Source organism: Abrus precatorius, unplaced genomic scaffold (assembly GCF_003935025.1).
Source record: "Abrus precatorius isolate BTA unplaced genomic scaffold, Abrus_2018 Scaffold8, whole genome shotgun sequence".
Classification (NCBI taxonomy): Eukaryota; Viridiplantae; Streptophyta; class Magnoliopsida; order Fabales; family Fabaceae; genus Abrus; species Abrus precatorius.
The window spans coordinates 346,295-374,095 of record NW_020874428.1 but is presented as its reverse complement, the minus strand read 5'-3'; the positions used below and the strand labels follow the sequence as shown (position 1 = coordinate 374,095).

At 30.9% G+C, this 27,801-nt stretch overlaps 3 protein-coding genes across 3 annotated transcripts; 2 read left to right on the top strand and 1 right to left on the bottom strand.

Moving 5' to 3' along the window:
- The first annotated feature begins 1,028 nt into the window (after positions 1–1,028).
- LOC113847358 (amino acid permease 1-like) lies at positions 1,029–7,845 on the top strand. The gene is made up of 7 exons (XM_027476414.1): positions 1,029–1,107; positions 4,467–4,700; positions 4,809–4,902; positions 5,211–5,428; positions 6,040–6,173; positions 7,089–7,316; positions 7,423–7,845. The coding sequence occupies exons 1-7, from the start codon at positions 1,029–1,031 to the stop codon at positions 7,843–7,845; spliced, it is 1,410 nt and encodes a 469-aa protein (XP_027332215.1).
- A 1,783-nt stretch (positions 7,846–9,628) lies between these two features.
- LOC113846833 (endoribonuclease YBEY, chloroplastic) lies at positions 9,629–20,444 on the top strand. The gene is made up of 13 exons (XM_027475513.1): positions 9,629–10,021; positions 10,837–11,088; positions 11,168–11,263; positions 11,746–11,923; positions 12,067–12,135; positions 12,217–12,317; positions 12,507–12,599; positions 13,501–13,572; positions 14,018–14,137; positions 14,220–14,270; positions 19,006–19,194; positions 19,785–19,939; positions 20,289–20,444. The coding sequence occupies exons 1-13, from the start codon at positions 9,677–9,679 to the stop codon at positions 20,326–20,328; spliced, it is 1,761 nt and encodes a 586-aa protein (XP_027331314.1). The 5' UTR covers positions 9,629–9,676; the 3' UTR covers positions 20,329–20,444.
- A 3,943-nt stretch (positions 20,445–24,387) lies between these two features.
- Positions 24,388–27,511, bottom strand: LOC113847714 (early nodulin-93-like). The gene is made up of 4 exons (XM_027476962.1): positions 27,301–27,511; positions 26,104–26,165; positions 25,027–25,102; positions 24,388–24,678 (listed from the first exon to the last, which is right to left on the bottom strand). Exons 1-4 carry the CDS (start codon positions 27,413–27,415, stop codon positions 24,581–24,583), a joined length of 351 nt encoding a protein of 116 aa, XP_027332763.1. The 5' UTR covers positions 27,416–27,511; the 3' UTR covers positions 24,388–24,580.
- Between the last annotated feature and the right edge of the window lie 290 nt (positions 27,512–27,801).

The following is a 27,801-nucleotide window of genomic DNA, read 5'->3' as shown; positions in this document are numbered from 1 at the left end:
ACAATATGAAAAGGCCAAGACAATGAGTTCTTGGGAAAATAATAAAATGTATATTAACAAATAAGAATGGTTTCTTTTGCTGTTTAGTATTAATCCATTTAGAGAGTTGATTTTTGGAGAAGGTGCCCCTTAAGTTTAAAATTTTGAACTTCAAGGAGTAATAAATAACTAATAAATGTATAGATGGTATTAAATGTAAAAGTATTGGAATTTGGAAAGTAAGCATAATTTCATTGCAGGCACTTTTAAAATGCACTACTTTTATTCATTGTTTTATAATTTATAAAAATATAAATGACTAAAAAAGAGTGTAGAAGAATCTATGGGTAAAAAATTATACATCAATTTTTAATTTTATATTATAAATATAGCATAGATATTAAATATGAAATATTTTTTTAATATATACTCACTAGCATATAATAAGTTATTAAATACACTATCTTTTTATTAAATATCATATAATATGACAAAAATTTATACATTAATAACAATAAATATCATAATTATTAAGATAATATTATATTAAATAAATTAAAATTAAATTGTAAAAATTTAAAATGAATATTTAATTAAAAAAATACATAATATAAAATATATTTAAGAAATAAATTCTCATTTAAAAATTTTTAAAAAACATTTTTATTTAATAAAAGTATAGTTCTATGATTAATATTTATAAATAAAATTTTATATTATAAATGAGAGTCTATTTTTGAAAAGTGAAATATTAATAAAATTATTTTTTAATATATTTTACGATTAATATTTATCAAGAATCATATATAAATTATATTTAATTTGTGTACTATTTTCTTCTTTTATAAAAACAAACTTATCCGTGGTTTATTCAAACCGAATATTAAATATAATAATAAAAAGGAACTGCAATTAACTTGAGTTGTTTTGTTTTTTCTATTTTGAATCCAAAATTGACCTTTTGTATATGTATGGGTGACGGTGGTTGGTGGTATAATAGTTGAAAAGAGTAGATTCAGTTTGAAGCGCATTGTTATTTGGAAAAGAAGATGAAAGAGGAGGATCATTCGGGAGCAATTCAAAGTGCGTGTTCAGCTCTCGACGATGATGGCAAACCCAAAAGAACAGGTTCTTTCTTTATCCAACTTTTCTGCATGCAATTCTCTCCCTTTACCATTTCTTATTTGCTCATCTCATTCGTCCACTTTTTTTAGGGTTAAATTCAAATATTGTGGCTAACCCAAAAGTACAGCTCTGTGTTTTACCCTCTTTTTTTCTTTCTCCAAATTATTTTCAAGTGACAAATTGTTAGTTGCCTTCAGCACCCCCTTTAAACACACTTCTTAGTTTCAAATTATAAGAAGAAACAGCGCACATACTAAAGTTGTTGTACTCGCTTTGGAGAAGAAGGAGCAGAGGAGAACATCAGAATTATGAAGTGAAAATATTTTTTTAATGAATTATTATAAATATATCCTTACTTGTTTAACGTGATTTTTAAGGATTTTCTTCATTTCTTAATCAGTTAAACACTAGTTAAAGTTTAATCATCTAAAAATAATACATTTTTATTAAAAACATTTATTTATTACATTAAAATTATAAAAGTGTGATGATTTTATTTTTAAAAAAATACTATTTTTAGTATTTAAACTCATACTTAAAGGTTGCAATTAATATTTTTCTAAAATTTTCATTTCTTCCTCTTCCTTTCCCTGCTCTCCCAAAAACAGCATCCACACAATTTTGTCTCTGTCTCATACTCATGTTTACTAGTGCATGGACTCACACAACATTATACATTAACTATCCACACAATGTACCACATTATATTGTGACCATAATATATCACCAAATGTTCATTCTCCCACATTTTTTATCTTTCATACACACACAAGCACATCTGTTTCTTTTTCTGCTTTTTTCACTCAAACTCACTAAAAATCTCCAACATTCACCTTATTCTCTTCTCACGCACCATACACACTAATATAGCACTTCCATGGTTGTTTTGTGTCGTCACACAACGTACATTATTCATCAGTCGTCACTTTCAATTATGCCATTATCAAGCATGCAAGGAGGAAAAAAAAACAAGAGAGAGAGACGAAAGAGTGAAAGAAAAGGTTTTGTTTGAATGAAAAATAACGATGATAAAAGAATAAGATGGTTGAATAATAACAAGAGAAAAAAAATAAAAAAATATAATAGAATTAATAAAAATAAAAAATTATTTTAAACACGTTCAAAAATTATAGAAATAAACCAAATTAAAGAACTAATATACTAATTTTACTACAGAATTAACGTGCTAATCTCAACTAAGTTAATTAATCGATTTTAAGCAGACTTTGTAGGCTGTCCTATCTCACCTAGTTCTATACACAGTCAATTTTTTTTAATCAAAATAGATTATATATTTGAGCGGTTTGACTAAAGTTTTAGTCAAATCACATCGTTAAAATCAATATTTTCATTGATAAGTCAATTTTGTTATTGATATCAGCTAAAGTGAAGATAATAAATAGCATTGGATATAATTTAGATCTAATATATATACTACTATTTGCATTACCAGTTAACAGTGTGACTGTTATTAAATATGAATTTTTAATGTATACTTAGAACAAGAAGTTAAATAATTAATTAAAAAAAGTAATATATTATTTTAATTCTTAAGATTATAAGCTATACATGTGTGATTATAAAAAAAATAGTCTTTTAATTATTAAAATCAAATATTTTAATTCTTAAATTAAAAATCAAATATTTTAGTTTCTGAAATCATAAAATCAATTATTTTAGTCTTTAAAATTATATATATGCGATTATTTCAAAATTAAAAATTAAATACTTCATTGTAATTTCAAAACTAAATTGATAAGTGCTGACAATTTTAAAGACAAAAATGACTGGTTTAAAAATTAAAATGATTGATTACATAATTTTAAAGATTAAAATAATAAATTATTTAAAAAAGTATTTATTATCTAAAAATTATAAAACATATTTAATTATTATTTTTATGGTTATTTAAAATATTTAATAGGATATATTTAATAATTCTTAACATATACTTTTGAACACATCAAAGTTAACATGAATAAGAAAAATGACAATCGTTTAAAATATTATTAAATAATAAATATTGAAATAATTTAATGAAAGACCTTATTGTTTCATAAAATTAATAAAGATATTTTTTTGGCATACAATAAAGGTTTTGTCATAATAATATATCTTAAAAACTAACGTTTGTTTAAAGATTGAATTTTAATATCCAGTAATAATAAGATTTTATATAAAAAAAATTATTTATTACACTTTTAAACTTTAATATATATATTTTCAATAAAAAGCTAACTACTTTTATGTGTTTAACACTATATTTTAAATTATTTTTTAAAATATATCAAAAAACATATAATAAAAACTTGAAAAATATCAATAACACTCTCTTTTTAACTCATTCTAAATCATAAATTAAAATTTATTAAAAATTTAAAAAATTGTGACTCTCACTTTTAACTAATAATTAAGAATTTATTAAAAATCGTATTTTCAACATTTCTTAAAAAAAATATATAATAAATTTTTATTAAAAATTACAATTTAACACACATGATAATATTAATTATTATAATTTTTAATAAAAATAATACTATTTTTAATATGTATTTATAAAGATACGTTAAATACATTTTTTAAAATGCAAAAGAACATTTTAGCCATTAATAGCTATATATATATATATATATATATATTATTTTTTTTGTACAATATTAATTTGATCAATATGTCATTAATGAGCATGTTGACTATGGTTACATTTATGGCATTAGTTGTTTATGAATATAAGTATAGGTACACTTTTTGTTTTCTAACTTCTATGAAAAAAAATATAATAAAAAGTTTTGTATAACATATTTTTAGTATTAACCATTTTTTAATGTATATGCAAAATACAAAATAAAAGCATATATAAAGTTTTATAAAATATTATAAATTTAATGTATTAATAATATTAAAACATTTTAAAAAATTATTATTTACTCTTAACCACATGTTAAATTTTTTATTATAAATAATAAAATTGAATATATTAATACCTTTAAATACCATAATTTTTATTATTTTTTATTTTTTGATATATGTCTTTATACGCACGTAAAAAAATTATATAAATTAGTATAATCCTTCCTTAATGGAAAGGGACCACGGCAACATTTTGGATTTGCGTGAGGCTGCAATCGGTGTTGCCTTTATTACAATTTAAGCACTAGTGGGGACAGTAACAAAAAAAAAAAACACTAGTCGGGAACACTCATTAATGAAGGCTTGTTTGTTTTCTTCTTTTGAAAATATGATTATTGATGTCATGATATTAACAAAAATAATGATATTTAGAGAGGAAATTATATCTTACTTGTTAATATGATTATTGAGTAGTGTAATGATTATTGTGAGTTTGAATGAGAAACATGCAGGGACAGCATGGACAGCAAGTGCTCATCTAATAACAGCAGTGATTGGTGCGGGAGTGTTGTCTTTAGCTTGGGCCATGGCACAGTTGGGATGGATAATTGGTATATCTACACTCTTACTCTTTGCTTGTGTCACTCTTTATACTTCCAATCTTCTAGCAGATTGTTATAGATCACCAGACCCTGTCACTGGCAAGAGGAACACCACTTACATGGATGCAGTGAAAACCAACTTAGGTATGTAATTGCCAAATCTAATGTCATGTAATATTATTCATGTCATTGCTCATCTTCGTATATATCTATATATAATCAATTCTATTTTATTTTTCAAACTATAATTAGGTGGTAACAGGTATTTTTTATGTGGACTCTTCCAATACATCAACCTTGTTGGAGCAGCAATTAGCTTCACAATAACTACATCCATAAGTGCAGTGTAAGTTGTGTATTTTCATGTTACTTTTATAGCTTTTAGAATATTAGAAAAGGGTAATAGCGTAGTAGCTAGAGATATGTGGTTAAGTTGGATGAAAGTTGCAGATAAAGATTTTATATTTGAATTTATGATACCATCTTTATAATAAAAATTACTGTTTCTCAATAGCAGAGAAAAATTTTCAGCTCATGCAAGTTTAGATTGTCAATTGTATTTCTAAATAATAACTCATTAAAAGGTTGTTGTAATCTTTTGTTACTTTAATTTCGTTATTCAAACTTTATTTATTCCGAATCCTTGTATTTCAGGGCAATACAAAAAATTAAATGTTTCTACCAGAAGGGAATTGCTACTCAATGCCGTTTTTCTAATAATCCGTATATGATTGGTTTTGGAGTTGCTCAATTTTTCTTGTCTCAAATACCCAATCTTCACAAACTGTCTTGGCTCTCAATCTTAGCATCGATCATGTCTTTTGGTTATGCATTAATTGGTATTGGACTTTCTCTTGCTACCATCGTCCAAGGTTAATTTCTATTCTTATTCATCTTTTTGTTTTACAAATGTTGACCAGCAACTTAGGGTCGTTAAAAATTGAAAATATAATTTTTTATTAAAAATATTATTAGACTTTTTTTATTATTATTTCTAACAAAAAAACATCTTTAATTCTTTCATCACTGTCTAAAAGATAACAATTATTATGAGTTTTATAAATATATTTTAGATTTTGCGTCATTACTAAAAGTGATTACAAGTTTAAGATATTTAATTAACTTATTAATTAAAACTTTGTAATGCAAAGTTACTATATTATAGACAAATGTTAATTACCGACTCTTTTATAATTTATTCACTTAATTATTTATTATTTTTAAAGTATTAAAATCAATCTTACGTTAAATAAACATTTAGAACTTTATGCGCAAATAGTACGTATAATTTGATAATGAAATCGCTTCAACCTAACACTATCGGAAACAATTAATCGACTAAAACGCAGCATTCCTCTGTCTCTCTCTCTCTCTCTCTCTCTCACACACACACACACACACTCATTAGGTGCTTAATTCTGCTTCGTTTGTTATGGTTATGAAGATTAATTAATTATATTTGTGGAAACATGGATTGAACCAGGGAAAGGAAAGAGTACCTCTTTAATTGGAGGCAGCAAGATGCGAAGTTCAGCAAACAACATATGGAATATGCTCATTGCACTGGGAAACATTGCACTTGCTGGCACTTATTCTCAAATTGCAATAGAAGTTCAGGTATTTAGAGTCCAAAGTATAAACATATGTTTTCTGAAACATATGTTTTCTAATCTTAAAAAGATTATTTAAAGGTTTCGTTTCCGGACATGAGAGAATAAGAATAGATCATAAGGGAGTAATAAAAATATGAAAGAATAAGAGAATAGATAACAAATTCTTATTTTATTTTGCATTTAATGTACATCAAAGTAATAAATTAAATATGCTGTATCATCCAATTTAACAAATGTTAAATTCATATTACATAAACTATTACTTAAATCAAGTTTGTTTAGTAATGAATAACAATAAGAGCAAGACCAAGAGAGGAAGAGGCGACAATATATAGTGATAATAAGCTTGTAGTAATAGAAATAGTGGTGGCAATAAACATGGTGATGAAAGCAATTTCAGCGAAGATTGTGAGTGGTAGCATGATTGTTGCAGTGAAAGTTGAGGTCATTGTAGCTATAACAATAACTATGATAGTATTTGATTGTTTGTGGTGATGAGAAATGATTGTGTTGGTAGTGATAGTTGATTGGTTTGATAGTGATAATAATGGTTTTAGCAGTGTATATATTTTAGAAAAGATAAGATAGTTGGAAAATTTATTTTTACAACTAAATTGAAAACAAAAATTACTTTTCTAAAATTTATATTTAGAAATATAAAAATGAGAAACATGCAACCCTCCAAATATGGCTCGGCCATATGATTTAGAGAGGTCTCCTAGAGTATGTTACTCGTTACTTAATATTCTCTCTCTTTTAAATGATGATTATTAACTAATACTGCCCCTACCCCACAAAATGATGAAGTGTATGCCTTGTAATCCCTTTCTTTTATTGTTGAATGGATGACAATAAAACGAAAAAAAGATTTTCCAATTACAATTTAAAATTATTTATATTGATTTGGTACGAAAAATAGGACTCTTTGAGATCGTCACCACCAGAAAACAAAGCAATGAAGACGGCAAACAAGATAGGCGTACTCACGATGACTATTATCTTCCTTGCATGTGCATGCTCTGGCTATGCTGCATTTGGCTCAGAAACTCCCGGCAACATCCTAATGAGCTCTGGGTTTAAGAAGCCCTTTTGGCTAATTGAGTTGGCCAATGTCTTTGTTATAGTCCATGTGGCTGGAGCATATCAGGTTTTGACACATTCACTTTAATCTTATGATGATACAAATGGAGAAACGTTTTATTCGCAATTATTTGTTGGGATATATTTCCTCATCTTAAATAAATTGTGGACAGGTTGCTGCTCAACCCATTTTTCGTCTAGTCGAAACAATGGCTTACCAAAGGTGGCCAAGCTCAAGTTTTGTTATAAATGAGTATCCTATGAGAATCGGGAAATCGAAGTTCAACATTAGTTTATTTAGGCTTGTTTGGAGGACCATATTTGTGGTGATAGTAACTGTTCTAGCCATGGCAATGCCCTTTTTCAATGAGATGCTCGCTCTTCTTGGGGCCCTTGGATTCTGGCCATCATCTATCTATTTTCCGGTGGAAATGTACATTGCAAGAAAGAAGATCAAAATAGGAACAATCCGATGGTTTGCACTGCATGCCTTGAGCTTATTTTTCTTGGCAGTGTCCATGGCTATAGTGTGTGCAGCCATTCATGGGTTGAATCAAGATATTCACAAGTACACGCCCTTCATGTATAAAGCGTAGCTAACTTCCAAAAGTATGATTTAGAATATATTGAAATGAAAAGGAAAAACATTGAACTCCTGGTATTATGAATGAAAATAAAAGGTTAGCTTGTAATCTCTATATTGAAGAGTTTGTGTGTCGCAATCAAAATCCTAGTGGGATCGATGACAAATACAATTATTGAAGGAAATATATGTAGTATTTGAAATATTGGTGTAGATATTTAAAGCTCGAGATTTGATTATGGACAAGGAAGGCATCACCATCTTACGTACACACAATCCTTTTAAGCATATTTATTTAACTCTTAAAAAATAACGGAATAAAATTTTAATTATTGAATAAAATATTGTGGAAACTAAATTATGAAAATTTATTTTGTTTAATCGTTTGATTCATGCTCCTTCATATTTTCTAATACAATAATGGAACCATTAAGCTGTTACAGGTAAAGTGTTTCCTCTCCCTCTCCCCCCCCCACACACACACACAAAAGAAAAAAGATTAATAAAGTATCACATTTAGATTAATACTTGCAATTTAAAATTTTATACAAGTCTTGTTAGAATTCATCAAAATAGACATGAAAATTTAGAATAATTAAATTTTTACAATTAAATTAATTTATAAGAAATTTTAAATTAATTATTTTAAAATACAATGAATTTTTTTCTTATCATAAAAAAGGGTTAAGAACACTAAGATATCATAGCTGAAGTGAAAAAAATTAATAAAATGTTTAATCTAAATTAATATATTAATAATTACATTAATTATTTTTTTTGTATTTTGAACTATTAAAAGAAACCTAGTTAACATCACCAACGTATCTCTATTAAAGGGCTTCTTAAAAGAAGTGTATTTTTTAAAATTATTTACCAAAAAAGTCAAGAAAAATATTTGACTTGAGGTTATTTTTGGCTATGTAGACAATACTTATTTTTTAAAATTAAAAAAAATCTGTAACTTCGTCCTTATTGCATCTTGACCTGTAGTTAACAGATAGGAAGTAGTATACTGTATATGCTCCATCTTCACTTTTTCATGTATATTATTTTGAAATTTTATCATTTATTAAAATCTATTAAAGAGGAGTATTTTTAATTGAAAAAAAATGCATTAGGAAGTGCAGTAATAAATGTGAAAAATAATTCAAATTTATTAACATTGAAAAATTAAAAGCATTTAATTGATTGAATTATAACAATAAATATGAGAAAGACCTCAACCACTCTATTAATTCAGTTATAATTTTTATAATATTTTTAAAATAAAATGAAATTTTTTATTAATAAAAATAGTAAAAAAGAGTGTAATTGAAATTTTTAACAAGGTAATAATACCTCATTAAACTTTTCATAGAATAAACTCATATATACATATATATTATAAATATATTATTATTTTAATAATACTTCTTTCCATTTTTATTTATAAAAATAAATGATTAAATTATTAAAATTGAAAAATATTATATATCATAAATTTATACTATATTATAAAATTATTTGTAACATTAAATAGTTGAATTATTTACTTGTATATTAAATAATAAATAAATAAAATTACTCATATGAATAATAGACGAATGTTTTAAATACAAATAAAAGTATATAAAACATAAAAATTAAAAAAATATTTATTTTTTAAATAAGATGAAAAAAAATTAATTAGATGTTTTAAATTAGAATTAATTCCTTCCAAAATATTACATATACATTGTCATCGCCATCAAGCATAAATGGATATTCTGTGGCCTTGTTATACCCTGGGGTTGCAGTTGCACTACCTCAAGCCGTTCCAAGCAAAACGATACGCACCCAGTATTTGGTGGGAACGCCATTCCTATATGCTTCGTTTCTCTCCCCTTCTCCGCCACCCTCCACTTCACGCCATGGCGCGTGCAATCACATGCGCCACTCAACCCCATTTCTCTTCCTCACCCAACAACGCCACCCCTCGTCACCTGCCTCTGCCTTCAAAATCATCTTCGCTTTTCTGTCGCACCTTTCACGCCTTCGCTCGGTGCCGAAGTGAAAGGAAGAAGCCTTCGCCGGCATTGGTGGGCGTACGCGCCGGACAGAGGGAGTATCGGAAGGTGAGGAGGCGAGCACCGAAGAGCAAAGAGAAGGAGTTGCAACTCTGCGTCGACATTTGCATCGAAGAAGATTTGCCTGAGGATCCTGAAATTTTGGTATTGCACGCGCCACAAATTTACTTTTCAGATTTTTTTTTAATTATTCATTTTGCGAATGGTAAACTTTGAGATGCTATGTGGTTTCGGCTCTGAAGTCTCCATTTGAGAAATGAAAAGGGAAACAAAGATAAAATTTGAGTATCATTGTTGCTTTGACTAGTTGAAATCTTGTGAAATTGGTTGAATGAGGCCGCGAGTCAATAAACAAGTTGATTAATACGAGGTTATCGATTGAGAGCTTGTAACTTATTACATGATTGAATAAGTAACTTTAATAAGCTTAACCAAACAATTGCTTAAACCCTTCTAGGTTATTGAAAATCTTCTAAACGTCCATTCTAAAACCGTTTTTATTTATTTATTTTTTATAAATGTGTAAATTGGTTATTGAAAGTGATGTTCTATTTATGGTTGATCTCTGGAAGTTTTGTTTTCTATAATTTGGTCCTTGAATGTGTTCACTTGCTTACATTTTAGTCATTCTTGGAAACATTTGGTCTCCAGAAGTGTTAGTGTACAAGTTGGTCATCAAATATGTTAATTTTGCTTACAAATTACTTTCATTTTGCTTATATTTTTGTGAGAGGACGACCAAAATGTGATTAAGTTAATACTTTCGAGGACTAATTATAGAAAGCAAAACTTACATAGATAAATAAAAAACAGTATCCCCCTTTCAGGCCCTTTAAGGGATCAGGTTGTATATTTAATCTTTTATTTTGAAATTTTTTTTGAAAGAGAGATATTTGACAATTGTATTGGAGTTCAGCATTATTAATTCGTTTTGGTTTCTTTGTTTTTACTGAGTGCAGAGCATTGCAGAGATGCTTCGTCTAAATGCTCCAATGGCAATGAAACTTGCATTTGATGGTTTGAAAGGTTCAGGGTATAAAACAAGAGACACTGCCATAAATGATGTTGGTGGGTTTGATAGTGTTGAGTTATCAGTGCTTCTTTGCAATGATGAGTTTATTCGAAAACTTAATAAGGAATGGAGAGATGAAGATCATGCGACAGATGTTCTCTCAATGTCACAACATGTTCCAGGGCTCAAGCTTCCTATTGTAAGAATTGCATTGTAAATGAAAATTAAGAACTTACGTGATCAGATGCTAACTGCTTGATGAAATCCATTGTTTGCAGCTTATGTTGGGTGATATTGTAATTTCTGTTGAGACAGCAGCTCGACAAGCAGAGGAAAGAGGGCACACTCTTCTTGATGAGATTCGTATCCTCATGGTTAGTTTCATATGATATTCTGACTATTTTCTGTGTGTGCTGAAGTTTATTGTGTTATTGAAATTCATGTTTGTACTTTTAATCAATACTTTGAAATTCATCTTTAATCATAATTCTTTTGATGAATTCATTAGTCGTTATGATAGAGAGAAAAAGAAAAACTAAAGTGATAATATTGATGTCCATCAAATGCATTTATTTACTAGAAAAGGGGGGAGGGGGTGAAGTACCCTGCAATGCAAAAATCATATACAAGCTTGTCTTTCCATTTTAGTTGAAGTTTGAGTAGAAATGAATTGTTGGTTAAAACTGAAGAATGAAGATATATAAGGTGGAAAGTGAACTGGTGTTTGATTTTCTTCTTGGCCTGGGTTTGTAGTTCAAGAAAAAAATGATAGCATCATGGTCATATCTTCTAAAACTGTGTTTATGATGGGTGAACTGAAATCTTATATCAATTACTACATTTTTTTTTTCCGCAGATTCATGGCTTGTTACATCTTCTGGGATTTGATCATGAAATAAGTGAAGAGGCTGAAGTAGAAATGGAGAGAGAGGAGGAACTCCTTTTAGAAAGTCTTGGTTGGAAAGGAAAAGGGCTAATAAAAAGCGCATGTGATGCTGAAACAAATTCAAACTCTCACCAAGACAGTTCAGATGGTACTTGTATTTTGTACTAGTATGCTTCAGCAATTCATAACTTGCATAATTTATTGGTTTATACACTTCCCTCTAGTTGAAGTCAGTGTCACATGCATTAAAAAGTATGTCGGGAAATAATCTTATAGCTGAATTGTCAAAAGACAGGAAGAAAGAAGGCAGTCTTAGATTTTACAAACCAAAGTTCAGCTATATCTTCTGTGATATGGATGGTAAGATTGCACCAAAACATACAAGTTAGATATTCATTCACCCTTTCTCTAGGTTTTAATAGACTCCCATGTTTTACAAAGGAACATTGCTGAACAGCAAGAGTCAAATTTCTTCTACAACTGTCAAGGCTTTGAGAGAGGCATCATCAAGGGGTGTGAAAATTGTCATAGCTACTGGAAAAGTAAGATTAATGTATTCATAATTTGTCAGGGTTTCATGTTATTGATTTATTTATTCTATATTTGATAATACATATCTATCCTTGGTTTCTGCCATTGCTATATATCTTGGTATATTTTGTAATATAAATTCAGACATTTGTATGATTGAAAATATGTTCTGATCATTGGTTTTGAAAATTGGGAAATAGGCTCGTCCAGCTGTGATAGATATTTTTAAGATGGTGGATTTAGTGGGAAAAGATGGCATTGTTTCAGAATTATCTCCTGGGGTTTTCTTACAGGTATTTTTTCATACCCTTTTAATGCTCATCATGCTGCCTGATTCATCAAGGCTGTCCTTATATGTAACTGAAAGCATTATTGAGTATTATAACCCCTTCTCTTATTCATGTGTATAACAATTTTGCATACATGTAAAACCTATTCAGTATTCTCTATCAACATTTACTATAAATAGTTATACTGCCTAAATGCCCATTAATAACCCAATAATAGATTTCATAAATGATAAGAGTCTGTTTGTTTAGGGAAATGTTTTCTGTTTTTACTAATAATTACAGAAATGCTGCCTTATTTTCACTTTGTTTCATGTTTTCAAATATTTATTCAGTTAATTCTTATCGTACAAATATTTCAAAAATAGGAAGCAAAGTGAGAACAAAGAAGCTTTTTTGTAATTATTAGTAAAAACAAAAAGTACTTCCTCAAACCAAACAGACCATAAAAATAGTATTAACAAAAGCTAACTAGGGGAGCTTCTAAATTGTAAGTCTAAACCTGTTGGAAAACACAAACAATAAAAGAAAATAGGAAGAAAGAAGGTAAAGCTCCAATATTTGCCCTTAAAAAGATCTATTGTGTAAGCAAAGATGTATGATTATATGCAATTTAGATTTCAATTCAAGTAAGAATCATATATATAATATGCATACATAAAAAATATTCCAAAGTTCACTCTTCAATTATAGAACTTGATGGTCATAAGAACAACCAGAGTAAGAAGTAATGCATCAGGGGTTCTATGTTTCTATTGTAGTAATAATAATATATTTCATTTTGATGGAAGCACAAGTTTTATTCACCTAAACTATATCATGCGTGCATTTTCTTCTTTCATGGTTTCTTTGTTTTAAGTTGATGTTATTATTCTATTCATTATATTCCATACACCGCTGATTCCAGGGATTGCTTGTTTATGGGAGACAAGGTCGGGAAATATTGAGAAGCAATTTAGATCCAAATGTCTGTAGGGAGGTAACATCTTTAACCCCCTTATTCATATCCCAAAACAACTTTTTCTTCAAAGAAGACAATACTTTTCCGGATTTCAATATGTCATCCAATACTTTCTTTTTGGACCCAGTTGCAAAAGGTCAGCTGTGGCTTTTTGACTATTTATCACTGTATTTCCCAATTGCTTTATGCAACTCTCCATGACCAGCTTAAGTTTCTTCTACTATAAATTTTCAAGTTTTGTTTTCTTTTTATCCAAATGAAAAAAAGATAACATTTTTTATCCATCTCATTTGAAGGCATATTTGAAAATTACTCTTATCCCAGTTTTCTACACAACAAAAGGGTTGAGTTTTCCAACTTTCAAATCTACATATGTAAATTTTTTTCAGGAATTTCATTGCCTTGTGATAAAGATTCTTCTTGCCAACATAAAAAGAAAGAATTGTGTTTCTTTAACATGCAGGCATGTCTTTACTCTTTGGAGAGTAATGTTCCACTTATTGCATTTTGTGAAGGGCGCTGCTTAACCCTTTTTGACAACCCGCTTGTTGATTCGCTGCATACAGTGTATCATGAACCAAAGGTACCTTTTTTTGTAATTCTCTATGATTCCTTGCATTCAATTTTGCCGTTCACTTTGAGTCTTACGCAGAAATACTTTACAGGCTGAGGTCATGCCGTCTATTGAACATCTATTGGCTGCTGCTGACATACAGGTATTCACTAGGGCAAATCTTTTTTCCTTGCTCTCTAGTTTCAGTTTATGATTACTGTGTGCATGGCTGATGAATGATAAAATAATTAGCAATTCATTATGTAGCTATTCATGCACACTAATGTTCTTGCATGCCAGGAAAGGAGGAATAACTTATAATTTGTAGTTTGACATTTAACCTAAGAATTATTATTTTTTCACCTTAGAACGTAGAGATTTTATAGTTTTAGGAGAAGAGAATGAATATTATTCAATGAATACTTGAGAATTACAATGATTGGACAATAGGAAGAATTGATTAGGGATTCCCTAGCCAATCTGACTACAAAAGATAAGAGGAAATCAAGGAACAAATCAGAAATAGATCAGAGGTAGATGAGAATCAGATATGATTTTATTTTACCCTAACCTTCTAGGAAATTATTAAATTTTGAATGGAAAGAATCCTAACTACACCGTCACCTCTCTCAACATGGTGCATATATATCTAACATGCTCAACTTGCTCACAAGAAACTCAAAATTGGGTCTAAATAGGCTTTTCTCTGCCACTTGCTAAGAGGTTAGAACAAATGACATGCAAATCACTCCAAGTTTGGTCCTTTCCAAAACTATTTCCTTGTGCCATAGCACTATGCTCAACTTCAGCACTAACCTTTGATACCTTGTTGTGTCCACTGGAGTACTTTCTTGAATCTTGGTTATTTCCCAACTGATTATGGTCAACTGGGGTGTCAACTGGTCTGCAACCACTCATTCCAATATATTTGAGAAGATCTAAGATGTATATTTTCTTTGAGCAACAACTATTCCCTGCCTAGATCTTGCAACTTCAACAACAACAACAATCAAGTCTTATCTCATTAGGTGACATTGGTTATATGGATTATACGATGCAATTGAACTCAATTAAAAATCAAATTTTCAATAATTTAGTTAATCAAAATATCTCTTTTAATAACTTTGCCTAAAGTTCTTGAGTCTCCTTGGACCCGTCTTTACTAGATTAAGAGTAATGTAATCCACTTTCTTTATTGGCGCCTTCAAAGGTCTTCGTTGCACATGACCCAATTACTTTAGACGATTTTCATTCATCTTTATTACTATAGGTGTTATTCCAATATTCTTTCTTATATCATCATTTTGTATGCTATCATTTCTCGTCTGTCCACTCATCTACTTTACTATTTTCAATTTTGTTAATCTTTTTTTTTTTTTTGGTTCCTTTAAGGCTTAGCATTTACTACGAGGATAGCTGGTCGTATTATAGTACTGTAAAACTTTCTTTTTAAAGCTTGATAGATCCCAAGGTCCTTAAAATCAAATTCAGCAGCTAGAGATTCCTTTAATCTGTTTATCTCAAGGAAATTTTTAGGGCACGAAAGCCATTTGAACAATATAACACTAGGTGTGATCAGACATCACCAGGGATTTCATCAAGGGCCATCCAAGAGTAAATGGGGTGGATTCAAGTTTGGTGGTTGTAGATAGACTCAGCATATATGTGCACTTTATTGCTCTTATCCATCGTTAATAGCAAACGATGTCTAGCTATTGTGTTGATGAAGGAAATAGTGACATTACATGGTTTCCTTTCATCCATTGTGTGCCAAGCTTTTCTACAATGTTCACACCAAGGATTCTTCCTTTCTCCCGCTAAATCTTTTCCCTTTACTATTAAGGCAAATCTTTTCCCTTTTTATATCTTTAAGGACTCAATAGTGCACAACTTTATTCTTCTCCTAAACTCCTATCTTCTAACCTCAAAAAATACTTTCTACATTGAAGGAAGAGGTTTTCTGCTGAAAATTCTTCCTCTTTCTTAATCCAAATCTTGATTGAGTCCTACTGAAAACATATATACTTTGTCATTCTCCTCTCTTTCTTGTATAATACATAATCATTAGGATTCTCCCATTTATCTTTATAAGATTGATTTAGTTCTTGCCAAAGCATGATGATGACATTGTAGTAAGTTGTGACATATTAATCTCCTTGTTTGGCTTGCCATAAACATGTTTTAAGGTCAAATATCTGAGAAGATATCTATTAAGAAACTTGGATCTAACTCACTCTCAAAAGTTAGTTCATAGGAGAAAGACTATCCTATCTCTTATAAGGAGTATCTTAACATATTCTCTTCACGTTTAGGACTAGACATCTGTGGGCAGCCCAACATTCAAACTAGATAGGCACTGATACTATATTAAAAAACTTGAGCTTAACTCACTCCTAAAAGCTAGTTTATAGGAGGACTACCATATTCCTTATAAGAAGTATTTTGGCTCTATTCTTAGCTAATGTGGGACATCTTAACAATATTTATACATCAGAATAGCAGTCTTTGACAGCATCCTAACATAGTAGTCATTAGTCAATACTGGCCATAGCAGCCTCTATCACAGAGGAGTGGCAGGTCGCTGCTATGAGGAGCTTGTAGTGTCGCGTTTCAGTGGAGTGGTCATTGTATTGTGAATAGCAGCCAAATCACATGCAAATCACAGCTATAGTAGTCACTATTTCATCCCTTGCCCAAACCAGACTTTACCCTCCCTTTCTTAATGCTGGATGACTTTAAATAGGGGTAATCTTGGATTTCACCCCCCTTTTTGCATTTCTGATATCTTCTTTTTTCTCACGAGTCCTAAGTTCTCATTCTCATCTCTAGTTCTCTTTGGTTAGTTCTTTCCCATCTTCATTCTTAGCAACATTTTCTTGCTTCAGGTGTCCTTCATCCATCTCCGGTGGGGCTTCTGACGTGACAGTTATTCTCCGGTTATCTTTTTCATCTCCAACATGACTCAAACGTTTTCTAATTGTCTTCTTTAACTCCAGCGAAACTTCCAACGTGACCCAGACATTTTCTGGTCATTTTCATCTCTGACGAAATAAACTTGCACATTTTCCAGTGACCAATTCTCTATTTTTTATTTCCTTATCTGTTTTTTATTTTTCTCTGTATTTATTTTCTTGCTTTGTTCTGGATATTAATTTTATATTAGGCATACTTAGAACATCAAAATAGCAGTCATCTCACTATAAGCTATGTTGCTATAGCATTTTTAGGGTTGGCCGCTTTGCTCACAATTTGGGATTGACTCTTCTATAGCCTTTTTAGGGTGCATACAAGTTTCATAATATGCCCTTAATAAGTAAATATTGCATACAAGTTTGTTTTTGACTGCACCGTGTCCTCAAGAAGAACTGTTTAAGAACTAAACCAATTTTTTTATTATGCTTGTGTGTGTCACTTTTGCTAGAGCTAGAAGAAACAATTGAATTAGGTTCTTAATTGTAGTTCTTTTTTGGAAATTTTTAAAGGGAAAGTTTCTTTAAAGAACTGTGATGTTTTTTAGAACTGAATTATTAGGTGGTAAAATGTCATTAAGAGAATGAGCTCAATGTAGCAGAGATGATAGTGTTGCCTTGGATGGATGGGCATAATAGACAAGGAAGAATTAAGAATAAATGCATTAGAGAAAAAGTTGGGTAGCACCTATGATAGAACAGATGGTAGAAACAGTGCTTAGGTGGCTTGGGTATGCATGGACAAGACTTGCAGAAGTCCCAATAAAGAGAGTAGATCAAATGGAGGATAATCTAATCTGGTGTTGTTAAAAAACGGTTATGGCAGCGCCATGAAAGAATGGCGTGGCGGTTTTGAAGGACCCCATTACAAGTTTGGTGTGGTGGATCTTTGTGGCAGCGCCATGGCAGTAATGGCAACCATGATGGAAACAGTGGAAATATGGTGTCTTTGGTAGAAAAATGGGGGTTTTTTTTTTTGCAAGTTTGGGCCAGCAACTCGACCCAGTCCAGACAACCCAACTCTAAAGTTTAAGGCTTTTTCCTCTCTTCTCCCTGCAATCTCTCTCTCTCTCTGTTCTCTGCTGAGATTTCTCTTTCTCTCTCTCTCTCTTTAGATCTCTTTCTCTTCTGTTCCATTAGACTGCTTGTGTTTCTATTCTGGGGAAAGGAAGAAACTCTTTTCTGTTTTTTTTAAAACGCACCGTTTTGATTATTTTTAAGGGTAGAAAGGTCATTCACCTTTCATATAACATATATTTCATCTTCCTCCACACTCTTCCTCTCTGCACGAAAAGTTGAAACCTCAAGTGGTAGTTTCTCTCATTCTCACCGACTAACCCACTCCATTTTGCTGGAAAAATCAATTTTTTCGGTGTCTCTGCATTTCTGTTCACCAGAAAAATCAGCTTTTCCGGGATCTATTTTGCTTTTCTGTTTGAGCTTTATTTTACTATTCATTGATCATTCTTGTTTTTTATTTTTCTATTCATCCTCTGTATTGCTGTTCAAGCTCTGTTTAGCATTTCTTGTTTAATAAAACATCCATGCCGCAATGTTTTTCTGTTTTACACTGTTACTTAGAATGATGATAATATAATCTTGAGTATTTATATCAAATTTCTATGACCTATTATATTTTTTATATATTTTATTATATCAGTCATAATCTGCTATGGCAGCTGCTATAACTTTATGGCAATTTTTTTGGTTTCTGCCATGAGCCGCCATCTGTTATTGATAACATTGATCTAATCATTAGATTAGAGGTAATAATTTTCAATTGATATGATTTTTTATAGAACATCATGGTGTTGTTTGATCATCGTAGGACATCCCACCTAGTAAGAAAAGACTTGGTTATTATTTGTTATTGCTTGTATGTCACTTTTCAGTTGTAGATTTTGCTGACACATGCATTCGGTTATACAGAAAATGATTTTCTTAGATACTGACCAGAGGGTGGCTGATACTTTACGTCCATACTGGTCAGATGCAACAAAAGGTCGTGCCACAGTTGTTCAAGCTGTGCCAGATATGCTGGAAATTGTACCCTTGGGAACATCGAAGGGGAATGGAGTAAAAGTGCTGCTGGATCATTTGGGGGTTACTGCTAATGAGGTACCCCGAATATCTGTTTACCTTTGACATTTATTGTATTGACTCAGTTTGGATAACCTTTTTAATTTGTATTTATAGGAGAAGAAAATAAGAAAGTAAAATAAATTAAACTTCTCGCATAAGTTTAACTTATGCTCAAATTTTTCAACAACTCCAAAAGCTAATAAGCGTAAGTTGATTTTAACCTTTGAGAGAAGTTTAATCCATTTTATTTTCTTCGCTTATAAGTACTTATGAAATTTATCAACCCGTGTCTCTCTCCCAGACTATGAAAGTAACATTATTCACATATATTGAATGGGTGGTAATATTTGAGTTAAAATAATATAGGCGGTTGAATGATATTTCATACTTTTTTCCTAATCTAATGCAAACCTTTAGATTCTAGTCAAGTTTTCCAGGACCTAATTTCTTGATTGCATTTCATGTGGCATAGCATATATATTTTGAATTTTATTATCATCCATTGAGTTGAGTGGACAAAACAGAGATATTCCAAATGTATTGCTGATGAGTGTCAATCTTATAATATATTAGTGTGTCTATGTTGACTTCCATCTTTTTCTTTGCCCTAAATTTCTTAAACGCAGATAATGGCTATTGGGGATGGGGAAAATGATGTTGAGATGGTTGAGCTGGCTTCTCTAGGCATCGCACTAAGTAATGGAGCAGAGAAGACCAAAGCTGTGGCTAACGTAATTGGTTTAAGCAATGATGAAGATGGCGTAGCAGATGCCATCTACCGGTATGCATTTTGAGGAGCTGAAGGCTACAATAAACATTTCATTCTAATTCTATAGGGGTTTAAATTATTACCCCTGATTAATTTTTTTTCCCCATTTATTTTTCCTTCACCAAAAGGTTGAAGCAAAAGAAAGCATATCATGTCGTCATTCATCACAATCATCAGAAGACTTTGTAACTAATCCTTTATAATGGTTGCATAGGGTTTATGCCTAAAGGCATATGTCATCTATGCTTCCCCTTCTACTATATGAGTTATGAAAAGTCCAGGCTGTTACCCTGAATAATTTGATGAATTTGTTTTGGCTCTATGCCTTTGCCTTGTTGATCTTAGGCATTTTTGTTGAAAGGTTTTGGGACCACAAAACTAGTGGTGTTGGAGTAATGTAGCCATGCCGACGTGCCAGTTGACCTAAACCCAAAGTATCCAATTATTCTTATTTGTTTAGTTAGAGTTTTTCTAATCTTATTACCTTTCAATTTGATTGTCAAATTTTTGTAGAAATTACTATGATTTATTTTAACACAAATTAATGTTAGTACTCTCTAGAAAATGAAAGTCCTTGTTTACTTTTATTTGATTCAAAGAGGCGCATAGTCAAGTCTTATAGATAAAGCGAATCGGGGATACCAAAAGAAAGGGGTAGATTGCGGGAAATTGAATTTATGTACCCATAACTCATGTTTTATAGTTCAATCAATTGAGCTGACTTGAGGGAAGGTTAGTTACTTTAAACCATTAGAAAAATGAAAAAAAAAGGGAGAGACTCCATGCCAACAAAGAGGACAGACTAGATAAGTAACCAACTCATTATATGTGTGGTTTCTGAAGAATTTGGTATTTGCGCTATTCTCAACCTTGAAAAACAGACTTATAATAAAATATGGTACGAATAAGATAATGAGTGTAAGGAAGAACTACTTATAGTACCCTAATTATGTCTAATAATTTAAAATTTTACTATCGTAGAAAGATTTAGATGCAATATATTTATAAAATAGAAGATATTTGTGTAATTGGTCATAATCTGTAATAAGTTGACATAATTTTTATACAAAAATAAAGGTTTCATTTGAAGTATAACACGAAAATAAGAGTTTTGTGTAAAAAATATATAAACATTGATTTCTATCCTTGTTTCAAGCAATTCTTTTTCTATGCAAGCCTGGGCATAAGATAATAGGACTTGGATCCCCTGCAGCAAAATCTCAGCCTTTCGATTTTCATCTAAAGGTTATAAAATGTTATAATATTTTATGATTAATTAATCATACATTTAACTTTAGGTAAGTTTTTGGCTGGAGGGAACTGCATTCTGCAAAGGATCCATTTTATAAGATAATATCATAATTTTCATAAAAATCTTAAAAAAACTCTTTTGTTGCGTGATACATACGTTATCGTTACAGAAGATAACCAAAATCTGAAGCACGAGATTGTCAATATTGAGCGTTGTCTATATGGCAAATGTTAATATTAGCATTATTTCAAATGAATTATCCTGAATATAATATAAAATTATACTACGGATTTTCCTTAAGTATTGAGCCTTGCTCTTTATGGCAAATGTTAATATAACATCATTTATAATGAATTCTCCTGAAACTATTTCCATTTAGACAAGGAAGACTTGAAACAGCTCCTTCCAGTCTTCTTTGATATATTTGACTTGGAACAGTGTAATGGTTTATGTGCTTTCTTTTTTTGAGGAATCTCTCTCTTTGATAAGTCTTCCACACACCTTACGTTTGAGAGGGATGTGAAGGTTCTGGATTTTCCATTATAGTAGTTGGAAAGCCCCCTCCTGCAGATAACAGTAGAAAGCCATTCATTTGAGCCAACAAATCAATGTAACAAAAACAAACGTTAGGCTAGGATCAATTTCCTCAAGACACTTACTTAATAGGAAGTTGGGCCAAAAGCTCAGAAAAATCACTTAGAGGCTCAACAGATGATGAGAATGAAAATGTTGATGCATCTGATAAGTGTGGTGAAGATGCAGATTCAACTGACTCCTTAGACACAAGAAGGTTACTATAGCTGTTTCCTTCTTCAACATTCAAGTAACCATTTGCTACGAAAGATACGTTAGTACTATTTTTGGTTCTCTTGTTTGTTTCCATTGAGGTTGTCAAAGCATCAAAGAGCAAGCAACTTGGCAATCTTCATTTACTTATGAACCTTAAAACAGAATGAAGTGGGATGTTTATATACACGTAATGTGGATTCCAAGGATAAGATGGGCCATTACTGTATATCCAATTCCATGTCTTGTCATATTTTTTGTGGGTATCTAAAAACAAACGAAATTTAGTAGAATGGGATCTTGGAAGTTCAATGAATTGACCACAGTTGGTTGGTGTGTTGGGTCTTAGTCTTACCAAACTAAGTGGCGAAGCTTAGGTTAGAACAAGACAAATAAAATCCAAAGGCATTTTGCGAAGCACTATCCACTTCGTGAATATAGATATTTGGTCTTCCACTAAATGTGCACACCAAGTTTCTTGAATTTATAGAAGCCCCCACCCATCTAATTTGAAACCAAGCTGTACAGAATATTCCTCTAGACGGCCATTTTAGCAAGCAAGACACAAATGTCCATATTTGAAGAAGCACTATTTGTTGCTATTTGCATGTCAAATAAAAGTCATCAATTTTTCTCAGCCAAATGTTGTGGTGTGGGTATTATTGAAGGCATAGCAACAGTCATTTTCTTTAAGAAAGACCCATAGTTTTGCCAAAATAGATTGCAAATGTGGTGGATCATTAGTTATTTGGATTGTAGATGAACAAAGGAGTTCTACGCACGTCATGATAGCTAAAGGTTGAAGCTTGCTTACATTGTAGCTATATTTTTTGTTTTAATCCTTTTTAAACAATTTTTTTTAATTTTTGGTTCTTATATTTAAAAAATCATATATTATTAATCTCTTTAACCGTCTTAATCTAACTAAAAGCTAACATTTGGTGGCATTTTAGTGAACCAAATTAGCAATAATAATTAAAAATAAAAATTTGGGAAAATTAAAAGCAAAACAAAAAATATTCACTTAAAGAAACTAAAACAAAATGTTTGTTAAAATATGAAGAACAAAAAGCATATTTAATCCTTAGATTAATGAATTGGCATATTTACCATTCTATTGCCATTTTTTTTCCTAATGTGTTTTGAAGTTTTTTTTTATATATTGTTATTACATTAATCATTATCATTTTCTTTATCTAATATTTTCGTAAAGAATTTATTTTGTAAATGCAATTTAACCAACATTTTATGTTAGAAAATATTATAAAAATAAGAGTATATATTGAAAATTAAAATTATATAAGTGACCGACAGTAATAAATAAAATTATTTTTTAAATATATTTACTTATTATTAAGTAAATGCAATAAATAAATTATTAACTACCAATTTTCTTGTTTAACTTATAACTTCTGTAATCAAATAAATTTTAATCATTAGATGTTATATGAATTGTTAAATTTAAAATGTAAAGTCATAAATCAGCTTTGATTAGTAAAATTAATTAAAATTTTATAACATGTAGCTTATAATTGATTAGTTGTTTGGAAAAACTAGTTGTATAATTAACTAAAATATATTAAATAACTAAAAAAGATGTTTTAAAGTCATTTGTGCAATTGTAAATTATTTAAAAGTCATAAGCTTCCTTATTTTATTTTATTTTATTTTTGTTTACCAAACATTGTTATTACCTTATTGACTTAAAAAAAAGCTATAAGCTTATATTACTAAACATACTCAATAATGGTTTTAGAAAGAAGTGACTAAAACAATAATTTCCAAACATGCTTTTTAATTTGGTTTCACTCTGGTGAGCTCAATAGGATTGAGTCCAATGAGGTTCGGGAGAGAATTGCAACTGCACCTGTGCAAGAACAAGTGAGGGTCACGAGGTAGTGTACATGCAAACAACTTCAAAGTTCAAGTCAGTATTTGAGCCACCAAAGTAATAGCAAGAAATAGATTGCATAGCATACGTTATGTGATGACCTTTTGCTAGTTATATAAAACTTAGGCGTAGGTATAGAATGCTTAGTGTGCAGACGTCTGCTACTTAATAGGCCGCGAAATATGATCTTTCACCCAGTTTGGATATCAGGCTGTGAAAAGGCTGGAAGCACCACTAGAATATTAAGCCTTCTTGGGTGTCCCCATATCACTATTAGTACAATTACACAATCGAGTTTAAATTCAAGGTCAAACCTGATTTTGGTAAGCAATGTGTTTTATTGAGCTATTGACAAATAAAAATAATTTATAGATAACTCAACTCATTCCATTAGACCCTTGTTCTGTTAATGTTGGGCCATAGGAGTGTAGGAGTAAAATAACATGCAATTAGAATGAATTAGTTGTGAAACTGCTCATGGCAATTAAAGTCAAGCGAAGATTAGATTTACAACCTCTGAAATCACAGGGAGCGGCAATTTCAAATGTCTCTAACACAAGACAAAAGCATTTTATTTAAGGGTAAACACATTCAAAACCATCTGAAACAGGCCCATAAACCAAACTTTGCAATAGGCCTGCTGAGTGAGTTACAAGAAGTAGCACCATCATGCACCAAGACCAACGATGGTACTTACTGCAGTTTCTAAGATATAACTGTATAATTATTGACTGTGTCTCAAAGAGTCTTCAAGCTGGGCATTTCTTCTTGCACACTCCAAGATAGTTTTATCAGCAGTTATGAAGTATGCAGCAATGGATGCTGTTCACCAACCAGGACCCAGTGTTAAACTTAATATGTATTCAAACACAGCAACTATAGTCAAACTGAAGGATAAAAGTCAGCATTTCATTTACGAGTGGATCAATAGCAAAAAGATGAGCTCTGTTCCTTCATAGAATTATGGAAAAGAGGCAAGCCTTTTCATCATTAAGTGCATAAATCATGAATATGTTTATGTTAATAAGCTCACATTAAGAGTTATTTCTTCTTGCTTTGAAGCCAATTTCAGATGATGCAGACCTTAATGAAAAAATATATTTTTCTACATACAAAATAGGATAGCATTATCTCAAATAGATCTTTGGTTCTTTTAGGTTGGGATCATACCAGCAGATATGATAAGTGCCTGAGCAGTATAATTCAGGTTTGCCTTTGCCCATGGAATCATACGAACTGCAGCCAACTGAAAATTCGGAAAATGCAACATTAAATAAAGAAAGAAACTTTAGTAGGCCAGCCTTCATTAATAAAGTGGCATAGAATGGTATAATAGAGAAATCAAACAATATTTAGGGTTGTCTTTCAGCATAACTGGTATCATCTTCAACAAAAGGTTTTGAACATATAAGAGAGCTGCAGAGTGCCAGATTTCTTAATCATATTTTTAATCAGGTTTCAGATTTTGGTAACCCAAAAACAAAATGTTTCGAAAGGTAATTGGTTTTGAAGTCAAATCAGTCATATGAAAGTTTAATCAATCAACAATATTTTTGAGGCATTAAAACTAGTATATTAGGGTGAGGGACAAAAAGATTCCTATTCTTACATTATACAAGTAGCCAGAGAGATAAATGATAGAGAAAGGCAGAATGTTCTATGCCATTAGATTCAAACTGTTCAATACTTGTTTTACAGCTGTTAGTTAAAATATTTAAGTACAAAAAGCATCCTTGAGTTACTGATGTCATAACTCAACTGCGCAGAGAGCTCAATTGATAGCAATACATGGTAGGAAAATCAAGAAAAGGGGTTAAACATGGTCAACTTTAAAATTCAGTGGTAATTTGCACGTAATGCCAACTGGTGGGGTAAAACTGTGTGCAGTATAAAAAACGGTGGAATCTTAACTTTTGACACTAAGATTTTCTTTCACTTTCACCAATTTAAGCAGACATAAACCATAAGCAGGCAAAATACAGAACATTATTATAAGAAACAGTTGCAAGCAGAAGACCATGTGTATGTTTGGACTTTGGACTTAGTTTTGAAGGGTCATGAATTCACGTTTACTTTAATACTCTTGGTGGTAGCTTCTCTGTTGGATCCATGTTTACATGGTTTCAAACGTATTTCAAAACATGCACTATATAAATATTGCTCGATAGAAATTTTCTTTATAATTAAAAATTAAAATCATAGCAGAGCATCTTTATTTGCTGGAGTTCAAAATGAAAAATCACATACCGTAGGCACAGCACTGGCAACACAAGCAATGGAAGCTGCCTTGAATCCAGCACGCACACCTTCTGCATAATAAGAAAAAGACCCAAAGACACAAAATTCATATTTCTCAAGATCTGCACCCTTTGACAAGATATCATACTAATCTTAGAAAATATGTAGCCTACACATGCTCTACTTTGATGATGAAAATCTTGGAGATAGAGGAATATAGACATTAGTGCTTGTTTTGTTTAAAGGAAAGTAGAATTGATTTTGATAAATTTGATTTTAAACTGTGGAATATGATTCAGATACATGCATAAATTAATTTGAATCATGTTTTTATTGGGATGTAACTCCACCTATGGCCCCATAGCCTATCCCAAGCTCAGGTAAAAGATAAGGGTTGTGTTAGGCCTTCGGCAGCCAATGTAAACCTTGTCAAAACATTTTATATGAATTACACACAACAATATTGTGCTAGTACTAAGTTGTTACCCAAAAGTAACGCGCTGTATGGCTTGAGTATAATGTTAAATGAGCTAGAGCCACTACATTAGTGGTTGGATGTAGTGTTAAATGAGCAAGGGTCTTCACATTTGGCAGGACAAATGTAGATAAAAAGGTTAATCCAGAACACGTGTTTAGGTTTGGTTCATGGACCTTTTAATTAACTAAAACAAACAAGGACTTATTTGATGTATGAACAGCGAAACATGCATTATCAATTTCAAAAAAATAATTTAACATTCATTCTCCGAATCAGCAAAAACATAAAAACAAGTAATAGTTCTTGACTTCGTGATCACCTCTCAATATTATTTTCCTAAGCTTTCCTTTTAACTACCAATTAATTAAGGACACCCCTCCGCTTTTATGTTACCCTTATTTCGAAATTAAATTTAAGTAAAAGAAATGAAAGTCATTTCCCTTATGCAATTTAAAAGAAACCTTTTCCTCAAATGTTTAGATTTTGAAACAGAAGATCCACAAACTAAATTACCCAGTTGAAATGATTTTCAACACTCCAGCGTAACCAAGAGAATTCCGAAAAATCAGAAATTCCCAAACAACACCACCAATACCATGCAAAAGAGCAACCAATGTCTCATTTGCAACGATCCACCAATAATAAATAATCTAAATATTAGATCAAATAATTCTAAAGCAAAAAATAAAGTGTGAAACGAATAAAATAAAAAGGAAAATAGAGAATACCACTAGTACATTGCTTAGTCCGCAAAATTTTCCTCTTCTCTGCGGGAGAAGCAATGAGGAAAGAATTTTTGTTGTTGGAGATGAACATGTCCCTCAGTTCCGATGGAATACCCATTGTGTCTGTGTTGCGGTTCACTTTAACAGAGATTGTCTTCTATTTGTTGCACGTTCTTTGAATCGAAGCAAACCATAGGCAAAACAAAATTGAATTAAGATTATTTGTTCTTTATTAATATTTAGTTTTCACATTTCAGATTCTTTGTTTCTGGTCGTGGTTGACATTGGACCTGTTAGTCCATTGTGGTCGGCCAGGTTAGGCTAGCTTTGGGTCCAAAGCCCAAATGGACTTCACATGGACGTCAGCGTTCGTGTGTGCGAGAGTGAGAAATTGGGTTTTGCTTTTTTCACTTCATTTTTTTTTTACCTATTTGTAACCTCATAATAATTTTTTACAATTTGTATTTTTTTAAAAGTAATTTATTCGATAACTCATAAATTAAG

What these genes read in the sequence shown, in the direction of transcription:
- LOC113847358 (XM_027476414.1), top strand. Translation starts at nt 1,029, where the DNA reads ATGAAAGAGGAGGATCATTCGGGAGCAATTCAAAGTGCGTGTTCAGCT. An exon ending in TGGCAAACCCAAAAGAACAG is followed by an intron (nt 1,108 to 4,466) that starts GTTCTTTCTTTA and finishes AGAAACATGCAG; the next exon opens with GGACAGCATGGACAGCAAGT. An exon ending in TCTTGCTACCATCGTCCAAG is followed by an intron (nt 5,429 to 6,039) that starts GTTAATTTCTAT and finishes GGATTGAACCAG; the next exon opens with GGAAAGGAAAGAGTACCTCT.
- LOC113846833 (XM_027475513.1), top strand. Translation starts at nt 9,677, where the DNA reads ATGCTTCGTTTCTCTCCCCTTCTCCGCCACCCTCCACTTCACGCCATG. An exon ending in TATCTTCTGTGATATGGATG is followed by an intron (nt 12,136 to 12,216) that starts GTAAGATTGCAC and finishes TGTTTTACAAAG; the next exon opens with GAACATTGCTGAACAGCAAG. An exon ending in ATCCAAATGTCTGTAGGGAG is followed by an intron (nt 13,573 to 14,017) that starts GTAACATCTTTA and finishes TTTAACATGCAG; the next exon opens with GCATGTCTTTACTCTTTGGA.
- LOC113847714 (XM_027476962.1), bottom strand. Translation starts at nt 27,415, where the DNA reads ATGGGTATTCCATCGGAACTGAGGGACATGTTCATCTCCAACAACAAA. An exon ending in GACTAAGCAATGTACTAGTG is followed by an intron (nt 26,166 to 27,300) that starts GTATTCTCTATT and finishes CTTATTATGCAG; the next exon opens with AAGGTGTGCGTGCTGGATTC. An exon ending in GGCACTTATCATATCTGCTG is followed by an intron (nt 24,679 to 25,026) that starts GTATGATCCCAA and finishes GTTGGTGAACAG; the next exon opens with CATCCATTGCTGCATACTTC.